Genomic DNA, 13162 nt, shown 5'->3' on the forward strand with positions numbered 1-13162 from the left:
TACACAAGTGAGTCATATTAATTTGAGATTTTACAGTGACTTTAAGAAGTGAAATTGAGACCTTCCAAGGGTTTAGCAGAGCTGTTGTACTAGATTGCATTGCAATGTAAGTTGTTCCTGTTTTTTTCGTTCACTCCTTTTCTATTTGCTTTTATTCTGTTGTTTCTCTCCTTAATCTCAATCTCTCTCTGCCCCTCTTTCTCAGTCTTTTACGTAACATACACTTCTATTGAAACAACACTTGTACAACAGTTTGTAGTTCCCTGCCTTTGATTTATGCAGATTTAAAAGACTCGTAGCGCTCATGAAAAAAAAAAAAAAGAAAAACAGCAAATGGTGTCACCCAAGAAATAGTGAAATCAAGTCAGGTTGCAACCGTGGTCATCGATGAGCAGATTGCACTAGTAACACGGGGGTAAGTGGCAGGTAGGTGCTGTGACTAACCCGACTGCTGATACCCAAGGTTTGGTGTTCAGCACAGATGGCTCCGCTGAACCGTCATCTCACTCCTTTTTCTGCCACCGTCCCCCCTTCTGTCATTGCAGAAACCGCAGGATGACGATGATGAAGAAGATGATGTGGAACCTGGACTGACTGGGGATGAAAAAGAAGAGGAAGTGAAGGAGAAGGAAAAGTTAGGGAAGCTGCAGTACTCAATTGATTATGACTTCCAAGAGAACAAGGCAAGTGCTTGAGTAGTTTATTTGACATTTTCTTGTCAAAATGAACTCAAAGCAGACCCTGTGAGTAGTTACTAATGTGTGAAGCATCACATGCTAAATGTTCTTTTTAGCACATCTTCTGGTGTAGTAGTTCTTAGTTGATTTGCCAAAATAAAAATGAAACCAAAATTGGGTTTTTAGTTTTAGTTCAACCTTTCCTGCCTTAACTGCATAACTTCTTATTCCCTAGTTGACTGTGGGAATCCTGCAAGCCGCTGATCTCCTCTCCATGGACAGCGGTGGCACCTCAGATCCCTACGTGAAAGTCTTTGTCCTCCCAGACAAGAAGAAAAAGTTTGACACAAAGGTTCACAAGAAAACACTGAATCCTGTATTCAATGAGACCTTTACCTTTAAGGTAAGTTACTAGCAAAAGCTAAATGGCCTTTATTAATTACTTAGTAAAACAACATGAATGTCAAGTCATTTGATGTGTGGACAGGTCCTGATAAGAGTCAGCTTCTCCTCTAATTTCCCTCTTCTGTCCTCTAGAGCTGAGCAGGTACTATGTTTCTTATTTCTTTTCAACAGTGATGAAAAACAGCAGACACACTGAAGGTGTCTGACAAGGAGAATATGGTAGAGAATCAAATTAAAGGAGAGGGCCACCTCTGGTGCACTTTGCGTGCTGACACAGCTCTGTGAAAACAACTCAGCTTTACTTTGTCAAAGTCAGGGACAGGCAGCTGTGCTGAAGCAGCATGTTATGAAGCTAGACAATTCTGAGCTCCAGGCCAGGGGCAACAGCCAATACTGGTCTGATCTAGATTTATCTGATCTTTATACATCAAGTATCTTTTGTCATAAACCGTTAGAAATGTGTGCTTATTGCTACCGGTTGAATTAAACTTAAATTAGTAAAATAGGTAAATGGGTTGTTATCTTTCAGATACCATTCCAAGAGATGGGAGGAAAGACTCTGGTAATGTCCGTTTATGACTTTGATCGCTTCTCTAAGCATGACGTCATTGGAGAGATTAAAATACCCATGAACACCCTTGACTTGGCAAAGCCAATTGAGGAGTGGAGAGACCTGGACAGTGCAGATCAAGAAGAGGTAAGAAGAGTGTTACTACCTCTATCACACTGCTGATATCACTCTTTAAAAACCTGCTGTATGTCCACACAGGTGCCTCTTTAAAAGGCTATTCTAAGAAAGCTCTTTAATAAAAGTCCACTTTAAGCATAAATTAAAACAAAATACTTTTTTCCCTCTGGGATTCTTGTGCAGCTCATTCAAGAGTTTGGTCTTTCCCTTTTTGTTCTCCTTCAACCAGTATAGCATAGCTACAATTTCATTTCTGTATTTCTTCCTATGTCTCAGCAGTAATGTATGCTGTGACGCTACAGAGCTTCTTTTCCACTGGAATTATTTCTTGCTGATATGTTATTAACTTTGGATACATCAGCTATATAGATAGTATTAAAAATAAAGTAATGGCAGCAGGAATTATTGTTAATGAATATGCTTACTTAAAATGTTATATAAATGACACCGTTTCTGTATTTGTGCAAAGAAAAGGTTCTGCTTCAGATCTGCTTTAACTTTCTCTCCTCCTGCCTCGTCCTCACAGCCGGAGAAGCTGGGTGACATTTGCATCTCCCTGCGTTATGTCCCCACTGCCGGCAAACTCACCATCTGTATTCTGGAGGCCAAGAACCTCAAGAAAATGGATGTGGGTGGATTGTCAGGTGGGCTCCTCTATATATATATATTTATTTATTTATATATACATATATGTACTGTACTAAGCTTAAATATTTTATTCCTTATTAATTTCTTTGGAGCAAAGAGACATTTAGGTGTAGCAAACTGCATTGTGCGGAGGAGAAAGCATGTGAGCACAGCCATTAGGTCGGTTCTGCTCTGCTCACGTGCTGATGCTGCAGTAGTCACCATGCAGCAACCCTCACGTCTTCTGGGTTCAGCGTTGGCCCCATCTGTTGGTGCATTAAAGCAGTGCGACTAAAGCGTGCATGTGCGAGGGATTTCTGTCAGCCTCTATCGTGATTTTCCTCTGTTTTTGTTTTCAGATCCATATGTGAAAATCAACCTTTTGCAGAATGGAAAGAGGCTGAAGAAGAAGAAGACGACAGTGAAAAAGAACACTTTGAATCCTTATTACAATGAGTCATTCAGCTTTGAGATCCCTCTTGAGCAAATGCAGGTAAGGATGCGGAATAGTCCTGTCAAATCTTTAACGTTTAGTAGGTGCAGAAAGAGTAACATTGCCAGGGGCGTAATTTCCAGGGGGGTTAGGGGGGTTATGACCCCCCCAATATTTAGACCCAACCAATGTAACCCCCCCAATAAAATTATGAATTATCTTGCATAAAAAGGCTGTTGATTTTCTTTACTCATTTCAGGTATTACCAGCAAAATAGTTGCATGTTTAATCATCTGGGAATTTACCCAGGGATCTGGGAATTTACCCCACCCCCACCCCGTCAATGTTCAGCACAAAGTTACGCCAATGAACACTGCATCCTGTCAACACATGCTGTTTAACGAGCGTTATATAAATGTTGTCTATCAAGTAATCTGTGATCAAGCATACCACGAACGACTGTGTGGCAGTTATATTTATATGAAATTGTCACTATCCCAAATTGTCTTTTATTTTATGAGAACATGATGTGGTATTTTCCAGTTAAGTGAGTATGTAAATCCACCTGTGTACACAGGCTTTCTAATTTTCAGGTCTTTCATGAAATTTATGATGGTACTTGTAGTTGTGAAGTAGAGTACACAAGAAGTGGGATCGGTGTGATGATTAGTGAGCTTTGGAGGTACTAGACATCTTATATTTCATGTACAGACATAAGAGTGATTTCAATATTCTCATCTAACTTTATTCAAACAATGAAAACCACCACACTAACACCCATTTATTATCACTTGTGACCAAAGGGACCACTGACCATGTAAACATATTTTTATCATGTGAAAAAGAAAGTTGTCATGTGACTCTATGATGAAAATGTTCTTTTCATGACTGTCACATGTTGCTGTGTGTTATAAAATAGAAGTTATATGTACTTTAGCACCAAAAACATTGTATATGATGACTTTCTGTGGTGTGTAGGACGCTATACACTAAGCATTGCTCATACTTTGCAGAAAGCATAAACACTCCCCAGGCTTCTGACACCAGTAACCAATTAAAATATCTTTCAGTAACGTCAGATTTCTACAGTCCACTTCAGATTTTGTAAACCTTTCTTCCTGCTCTCCCAGAAAATCCTAGCTGTGATCACAGTGCTGGATTACGACAAGATTGGCAAGAATGATGCCATTGGGAAGATCTTGGTAGGAAGCAAGTCCACAGGGGCTGGGCTGAAACACTGGTCCGACATGCTGGCCAACCCCCGTCGCCCCATTGCCCAGTGGCATCCACTGCAGCCAGAGGAAGAGGTGGATGCCGCTCTCGCAGCCCTGAATGCCAAGAAGTAAACCCACCTACACCATCTCCACACCTACCCACCCATGCATTTCCCATCATTTCCCAGTGTATATTCCAGACAAACACCCCAACTGCACATCTGCTCCCCTCTCCACATTTTTTTCCTTCTCCTCCTTCCTTCCCCACTGCCACCCTTCAAAAGATCCACTGATACCATTTGACATGAAGGGAGTAGTTTAAAAAAAGCATCATGTTATATAAAATCATGCCACTAAAAAAAGAAGATAAGTTACAGGATGGACAGATGCTCCGTTGATTTCCTTTAGATCTATTTTTGTATTGGGGTTGTGGTTCCATTATATTATAAGAATACATAGTAGAATATGAAGAAGGGTAAGAGTGCTATACGGGAATCTGGTCATAGAGGGGATAAAACATACAACATTCACTCATATTGTACTTCTTATCTTTTCCCTTTAGTGACACATGTTGCTTAGAATAGAGCTTAATAATAAAATGCTTTATACTGCCATATGATAGAGAAATAACACAAGCAGGTTCATTCCTTAGGTGTATTGTGCACCATGTTCCACACCTGCCAGTTATCATACTAGATGATTCTGTTAGTTTAAAGTACATTCCTAGAGGTGGGTAGCAAAGTAGGGATAGACACATATCCAGTTACCCACAAACACACTGCCGTTTTGATTAGTTACCCTTCCGCCCATCGTCTCAGGAAAACTGAGAGGAAAGTGAAACTCCATGCCTTTTTTTCTAAACGGGTTATTATTATTCTGATACTCAAGTAGACGAGAAAAATATTCAATTCAAGATCTTTTTGAGTGACCCAAGGCTCACGAGTAGTGTTAGTTTATCCTTAAAGTGGTGTGTCAGGGGAGAGGGAGGGAATAATGGATTTGGAGTAAAAAAGGGTATTTGTGTATATTTTTTTTCCCACCGTGCAAAAAGGCTGCATCTGTCATCGGAACAACAAGCGTGGAAATATCAGAGCAGGTACAACAAAGACTGATTCCAAGCACCAATGACATGATATTTACAAGGTGTCGATTACCGCCTGCAGTCTACCACCTCCCCTCCCAACGCCTCTGATTCTGTATCTCACTTGTTCAGTGCTACTGCCATTAGTCATGGACTTGACACAAGGGTTTTACTTCAAAGGAATCCCTATAACCGTCTTACAGTCATAAAGGAGACAAGCCTTCCAAGTAACAAAATAAGCAATTTTCAACTACCAGGGACGCCTTCCAGTTAGCAGTGTTGTTCTCTTCATTTCTTTCTTTCCCCTGTTTTTTTAATCTCTTTTTCCTTTTATCTCAGTTCCTTTTTTTCTATTTGACTTCAAACATTTTTGTTCCTTAAGCACTTTAAATCAAAATCTTACATTTAAGTACACTTAGAAACCAGAGCTTTAATCATTTACGTTAGTAGTTACTGCTAGCTGTAATAAAGAAAAACAAACAGACAGCAAGACAGTGATTGACTTTTTTTGTTGTTGTTGTTTTTGTTGCTTTTTTTTTTGCCTCAGCTTTTTGCGTATGCGTTTTAATTGTTTGGATATTATATTTCTCACTTGATTGCGAGGGTGTGGTCTGGAAGAAGGCACTGATCCATGTGTATTTTATACACAGCTTACCAAACTGTTGAATATAATTGCACTATCGGGTATTTTTCTGTTCTGTGGTAAAACTGTTCTTTGATCTGTGTAGTTTTTCTGTGATAAAATGTTGTGAGATTGAATTTTTTCTGTGGCACCATGTGGCATGCCAAACGGGTCTCCTCATATAAATGAACCTGATAATAACAGAGAGATCCTTCAGTTTAATGCGTTTCTTAACAGAATGTTTTAGGTCCAGTACAGAGAGCCAAAATGTCGTGTAAAAAAATAATTTAAAGTAAAAAGTCCTGCTGAAAATTAAAAATGCAGATATTTTAAATCCTTTTAGCTTATTTTGTCCAAATCTATAAACTGAACCAGGGCACATCTTAAAAATACTTTTTTTTAAGTTTCTGTGGTCTAAAAACTTCTACAGTCCTGGTCTCCTGCAGCTTGAATCATACATGAGATACCCACAGTCCTCAGCTTGACAAGCCCAACACAGATGTCTAAGAATGATATGATATTGTGCATATTTTGGCTATACAAGTTTGGCTCTCTATATTTGTATATTAATATTCTGTTCAAGAGAAATATTGGGAATGAACAAAGCCCAAACTCATCAGGTCTGAATAAAGCAGAAAAGGCTCCTGATATGTGTAGAGTGTTTGGACCCCAATAAACTTCCTTGCTGAGCTAGCTATGAATAAAATTTTTTTAAAAACATACAAAAAAAAGCAAATCCTGCTGTCTGAAAGCACCAACGGCAAAAGCTACCCATTAACTGTGTGCAATATAAGTCAATGTAAAGTAAATGCGGTCGGCTTTTTAGACATTACCACAGCTTTTTGGGAATTTAATGAATGTTGGAAATCATAGGTTTTTCTTTCAAACTTTGACAGGAGTTGAGTTTTTCACGTCCCATCATTCTTTTCTTCAGTTAACGAAAACAACACTAAAGAAAAGGCAACACGGAAGCAATCAAGCAACCATTGGTGTGTAGTTTTGCCTATATACATAGTTCATACACGTTGATACTGCATGTTTATACAAAATACTGTACATAAGAGCATGTTTTAGAGACGAAGCAAAAATATCTCGTGTACGTAAATGGGTGTCATTTGTCATTTTAATAACACGACGAAGGGAAAAAAGATGCACTGTATATTTTCTAAAATGAAACAAATGTGTATTTATTTTCCATGAGGGTCACTGGAGAGAATGTCATACAGATATTAGAATAATATTACTAATAAGATCCTTTCCACGCCTGAAATTCTTAAGCAAGTGTGTCGTCCAGTACTGTGTGTGAGTTCATGTAGGATGAAAATGTAGCCGCATGCTTGCTATCTAATTCTGTGTGATCAGAATTTTTATTTTTATTTTTATCTGCCATCTGTTTTGTTTCAGCACCTTTCTGAAGGCCAATATTTGACACATTTCTGAATTTTAATTGCTATTGCTTTTTTTTTTTATTTCAAAAAATGTATTTAGGGTTTTTAATGTTTGGGAAAGGGGATCTCCAAGTCTAAGATATAAGCAGTTTCTAATAGCAGATTTGACGCAGTGTGATTCTGAAATAACTTATTAGAAAAGGCTGAATAAATGTGCAATTTGTAGGTGGATTGTAGGAGTCAGTTTTCTGCCAGCACTGACCAAGAAAGATGTCTGTTGGATCATATCTTTATAGAAAATACATTTCCTGGGGCCAAAAGACAAATAGTTCCATTCCAGTGAACGCGAATGACTTGGAATCCCTTTTTGTCTCTTCTTTACTTGGAAGTTTTTACTTTTTTCTTCTATTTAAATGACCTGAAATACTTCACGGCTGTGTCTCTTTTGCTGTGTTTATTATACAATACGTGTACATGTATACAAGATAAACGAATAAGATAAAACTAAAGCCATAAAACTCAAGCACTAACTCTTTAGAGCTCAGCTGAGTAGCTAGAGTTTATTTATGAAGAAAAAAATCTGACATGTCTTCATTTTCCTTGGCCAGTGTTTCTCTTTTACATTCCTTTCAGAGGTCTTTGTTCATCAAGAGGGCAAAAATCCATTTAATGTATATGTGAGCATTGAGAACAGTTGTGAGTTTAGTAGAGTGAGTGTGTCTTTTTCTACTTTCGGAGCTGTTGATGTCCTTGTTTCATAGAGGTAGCTGATTTTCCAGTATTGTGATTAGCCTTGTTTTGATAGTATAAATAATAGATATGACATCACAATAGATTCTCAATAATAACGCTAAGAATTATATATATATATATATATGTATATATATATACGAGAGAGTGTTCTATACTTGGGCCGAGTGCAATTTATGAACCAAACTGGGTCACTCTTCTAGTTTCTCTTCTTCCAGTTTAGCAGAGTTTAGAATGTACTGGTGACTACATGTACAATTAATAAGAAGTTACCCTTGTTTTTGTTGTTTTCTTTTTATTTCTTTTCATTTTTTTTATTTGAGCAAACTGCTCAAGCAACAAAAATGAGAGCAAAAGCTGAGAAACTTAATAGTGGAATCCACGTTTTAAACCTGAATCCCTCCCATAGAACTATGCATAGAGTTATGATTTTCGCAGGCACATGGCAGAAAAAATCATTTTGATGTCATGCACGTAAAATTAAACGAAAGAAATAGTTTCACATTTTGGGAAATGACTTGCCAGTTTGCAGAGAGTTTGAAAAGACGACTGATTCCACAGTCCACACTAAAATATGAAGCTTGTGTTATTTAGTCATCCTGAAATCAGTTGTTGATGGAACAAAAAAACACTCCTCTAGTTTGTTTTATTCCTTTTTTTTCTTTTCTGTCTTTGAACATTTTAAACAGTGGTATTATGTGTTACTTTGTGAGCTTTAGTGGTGCTAGTAGGCATATTTTCTTACTTCGAGTGAGGCAACCTCTTTTTCCAGTCTTTGTGCTGAGCTTTATACTTAAAAAAGCAAAAAAAAAACCCAATGACACAGGGATGGTGTCAGCCAATCAATAATAGGCAAGAGCATGAGCAAGTTTTCCAAGTGTGGAACTATTCCTTTAAGTTCACCTCAATCCTGCCAGATCTGTCAAACTGCCACACCTGTTCTGGTAACAATCTGCAGTGTGTTGTGTGACGCTACACATTGTCTAATGCAATATAGTTTTTACTCACTGTCCCGTTAACGCTATAGACTGTGACCAAATGATGCACTGAGAATAATTTAAACACAAAATTTCAGCGCATTTCTAAAAATACTGCCACTACCTGATTACGGTTGCCTTCACTCATCACCACTGTTTGAATCTGCAAAGCCACAATAACAGTACACGCAGAGCAGTGACAAACACTTCAGATGATGAGGCAAAGGTGATTACAGGTAAACCTATAGCACACTTTAGAGATATATTTTTGGGGTTTTTTTAGTACCTTTTACTGCTCGGGTCACTGCAGTCGCATGACCGCTGGACAAGTTCTATGGGGGACTGGTAGTTGTGTGTATTTGGGTATGTGGGAAAAAAAGACGAGGTGTATGCCCTTTAGCAGACACGGTGCAAAACCACAGCATTGGATTATACAATATACAGTACAGGTCTGCATGCATGGGACACATTACTCATTCGTAAATGTGCATCTTTGTGCGTTTGACTGTAATGGTCAAACAACAGTCTTAGTTGTGTTTTGAACCTGGAAATGAATCTGTTCTCTTACTGGTTGTGGAACTGTGTAATATCTTTATGCACATCCGCATCTGAAGCTGTGTGCTCTTTCAGCTGTGCAGACAGCTGAAAGAGCACCGGTCACACAGTTGTGGTTTGTTTGTTTTATTCGATTTTTCTGCAAACGCTGGGATTTAAAAAGGGAAACCATCCAAAGTTCAGCAGATCTTTTACCACCTTGTCAAAATGTGTCGAGGAGCCTCTCAGCGGGTAAAAACGCCACTTTGAAACATGATGTCTTGTCTCCTCTATTACTCGCTGTACTTCTCCTTTGTATTCTTGTGCATATGTGTAATCACTTCTTCTGCCATTTAATTTTTTGTGATGTATGCCTTTAATGTAGAATATAGAGATGTGCCACCAAACTCTGTCACATTTGCTTTCTCATTGCGTCTTTGTCTCGTTTACGTGTAACCAACCATGTACCGTCGGTTTCATGATGCTGAATAGGAAGCAAGCTCACTGATTTCTCCACTGAAGCTGCTTTTGCTGGGCGTAAAGAATGCCGGCCTTCATGTTTACAGCATGGACATACTGTATACTGCCAAACATGCAGGAGCGTACCAAACTCCCCTCTTGAGCGCTTAGTCCTCCACCCCTCATCCCTGATGCAACTGTATTCTCAAGACTCTTCTTTTCCCTTTTTATTTTCACCTCTTTCTCTTCATCCTCTTTTAAAGCATCAGAGGACAGTCAGGTTGTGTCCTCTAGCCGTGTTTCTTCGTGTCTAGTGTCGTGGTGCGCGTGTTCATGTCAGTACTTGTGCCTACTGTGGATCGCATGCTTTAGCCCTTGACTGGACACAAACGTTGCTCACAAACTCCTCTTGACCCTTATGTGGACAAACGTTGGGGATCCTTATAAAGTTATCAAGGGAACCAAATAACTTATTACAAATTTATCATATGTGTTAACAGTTCTGTAAAAACAAATAGGAAATAAAGGCCTTTTAATTACCATGACTTGTTTGTGTTTAATACCCAGTTCCTCTTCCTCTGTTCGTTGTGTGTTAATGTCACAAAAACAAAACATTTTCATCCTTTTACCATTTATTAAGTAGAGTGAATTAAGTAATGTGTCTGTGTTAAGCCACCACTCAGAACATTTCAGACTGTTGAATATACAATCACTCGGTAAATCAGTATATCTACAGCACATGTAGAGAGAGCAGAATCATACTGTAGCTTTTTATAGTTCAATTAGTGGATGTGAGCAAACATAACACTGGTAATGTGGCATGGCTGGACTCCAAAACCATCACATGGTTTAAGGAATATAAGAAACACTGAGGACCTTGGTTAACTTAACCATTAAGTGAAAAAAAGACTGATACCAAAATCCTTGGTGTGTCTTTCACACCACGTACAGCACAGAAGGAGATTTCATGCAAATTAGTCTGAAATGCAGAGTTTATAAATCACGATGTATTAAACCCTATTTTAAAGCAAACTCACAATCTCTACACTTTGTTGCATTGTGGGTTTAGTTCTTAAATAACCATTAGAAGTAAGAAGTGCCTTCATACTGCAACTAATAAAAACATGACATCACTAATATTGAACTAGTAAATATAGCCTACAAAAATAACCAGATCAAAAACAGAAGCTTGGTAAAGTTCTGGTTTGTTAAAAGGCCTGCAGTACAGGCTTGCTCTGAAGCTAGGTGTGCCTTATAAATTGGCAACAAAGTCTTTGAACAACTGCAGACCTATTAAAATGGTGAGAAATCATTGCAGAATAAAAGAGCTGATAACAGTTTATATTTCACAGCGCTGCCTTTTGCTGATTTTTAAGGCCACCCAATTAATGTGAAGGCTCACAGAGCAATGATAACAAGGAAGTGCACAATTCTGGTGTTTGTATTTTAATCGCCTAATGACAGGAAGGCCAACGGGTCAGCTAAAAAATAATCAGTGTACTCCTCTGAAACAAAACTGACTAGGCAAAATATAAAGATTAAAACTAACACATCCATAAATAAATAAATATATATCTATTAAAAAACAAAATATATACGGCATTTTCATTTGCACTCGGGGTGTCTCTCTCTTCAGGCATTCATTTGTTTTCAAAATGAGATACTAGCTCAATAAAAATATCCTCTTGGAAGAACATGCATTTAAAAAAGCAAGGCAGCTGAAAACACAAAAAAGGAAAGTGTGGCAAATATTAATATCATCTCCTCTGAAAGTGTACCATTTTGAATGTGTCACAGGACTGCTAATAACAGCAGCACTGTTAACATGTGCATGTACAAAGTAGCCTTTCATGCCTATTGTACAGTCTCCTTTAACAAGCCCACATATACATGTTACATTTTTTTGCATACTAGGTAAATTAAACTCAAATGTGTATTAGCTAATTTTTAAAAAGCTGAAAATTGGACTAAAATTTGTGTCTGATCTATTAGAATGATAGTTTTTCCAAAGGTTTGTCAAGTGCATCACATTCATGCATCCCTGCAACTGTAGAAAAACACCCACAGATTTCCAAGGAAATCCACATCTGCGAGGCACTCAACTGTGGCGAGCAGCAACGGCTGAGTGACAAACCTGAGAATGTTGTCAATTGAAGCAAACACACCCCAAAACATGCATTTTATGATGCTTCACTATCTTTAGCCTATAGTGAAAGCAAGTCAAAGTGTTTTTGTGATAAGTTTTTAACGTCTTTAACGTCTCACATCATAATAAAGGAGAAAGCTACGGTTCCAAACAGTCTAAGTCAATGACTGTCTTCTCTTTCAAATAAAAAACATATTAAAACACGATTATGGAGTGCACAAGTAACAACCAAAGTAAAAGTGTCAAAATGTTATATGGCATATTATTAGGTACAGTAGCCTCACGCAATCTGATGCATTAGTTTGGATTTGAAATGTCAACAGTACACCTGGTCCCTATTTCATACACGTGACAAATATTCCTAAAACAAACAACATCTAATGAAGGAAAAAAAATTGTTGAAACTTTAATTTTAATAATGGTAAAATTAACTGAAGCTTGCCAACACTTCTCTTTGGATCTTCACAAGTTCTAACAGGAATTACTAGGATGTATCTGAAAATGCAACCAAACTAGCCTGTCACCATACAGTAACTCAGATACGAGTCAAAACCCGGGACCTTGTGGATAATGACACTGCTATTTCAGGGTTGGAGCGTCCACAGACACACAAGAGGAGCATCGCACATCTTTTTTTTTATTTTGACAGTTTGCTGATGACTCGAATGAGAGCACCATTTTCATCCTTTAGTCTCTGGTTGTCTGACTTGAGCTCTGTTAAGACCTAGAAAAAGAGAGGGAGAAAACAATATTAGAAAACCAGGGAAATATACAGCTTTTGCTGTGTCATTTAAATGGTTACTTGACATCTTTGTGACTTAAACCAGGACTATCCACTGCAACTTTAATCACCACTAAAGTTATCTTTCACTGAAGTTTAAAGTCAGGCAATGAGGACATGCTCTACAGTACTTGATCATGCAGTGTGGTGTGACAGTGACAGTATGTCCTGAATGTGAAAAGTGACAGAGAATGAAGTCAGAGAGAAGGAAAGTGAGGGAGGGTCAATTCCCCAAATCTAGGTCATGTCTCTCATGAGAAGCAATGACTAAAAATAACCACCCTCTTTGTCAAAGTATTTCCCCTCTACTGGAGACAAACAACAACCTTCTGCGCTAGCTGGGACACGTTGAGTGAGCAGAGACATCTTACGTCAACATG

General features: G+C 38.2%; 2 protein-coding genes across 7 annotated transcripts in view; one reads left to right on the forward strand and one right to left on the reverse strand.

Moving 5' to 3' along the window:
• Positions 1-10395, forward strand: part of LOC309696293 (synaptotagmin-2-like) — a 64887-nt gene extending 54492 nt beyond the window's left edge. For 5 of the 6 annotated variants that reach the window (XM_082517460.1, XM_082517457.1, XM_082517458.1 and 2 more), the window contains 6 exons: positions 546-683; positions 913-1080; positions 1612-1779; positions 2297-2414; positions 2757-2890; positions 3961-10395. In XM_082517460.1, the coding sequence (XP_082373586.1) occupies positions 546-683; positions 913-1080; positions 1612-1779; positions 2297-2414; positions 2757-2890; positions 3961-4176 (942 nt within the window). In that variant the 3' untranslated portion in view covers positions 4177-10395. The remainder of the gene's footprint in view (positions 1-545; positions 684-912; positions 1081-1611; positions 1780-2296; positions 2415-2756; positions 2891-3960) is intronic. The other variant, XM_082517462.1, reaches the window with a different exon arrangement.
• A 74-nt stretch (positions 10396-10469) lies between these two features.
• Positions 10470-13162, reverse strand: part of LOC309697718 (protein phosphatase 1 regulatory subunit 12B-like) — a gene marked incomplete at its 5' end in the record, with an annotated part of 28267 nt that continues 25574 nt past the window's right edge. Inside the window, one exon of the mRNA XM_082519835.1 lies at positions 10470-12725. Within this exon, the coding sequence (XP_082375961.1) occupies positions 12639-12725 (87 nt within the window). The 3' untranslated portion in view covers positions 10470-12638. The remainder of the gene's footprint in view (positions 12726-13162) is intronic.

The sequence above is a fragment of the Aulonocara stuartgranti genome (assembly GCF_965226115.1).
Source record: "Aulonocara stuartgranti genome assembly, chromosome: 20".
In the NCBI taxonomy this organism is placed as follows: domain Eukaryota; kingdom Metazoa; phylum Chordata; class Actinopteri; order Cichliformes; family Cichlidae; genus Aulonocara; species Aulonocara stuartgranti.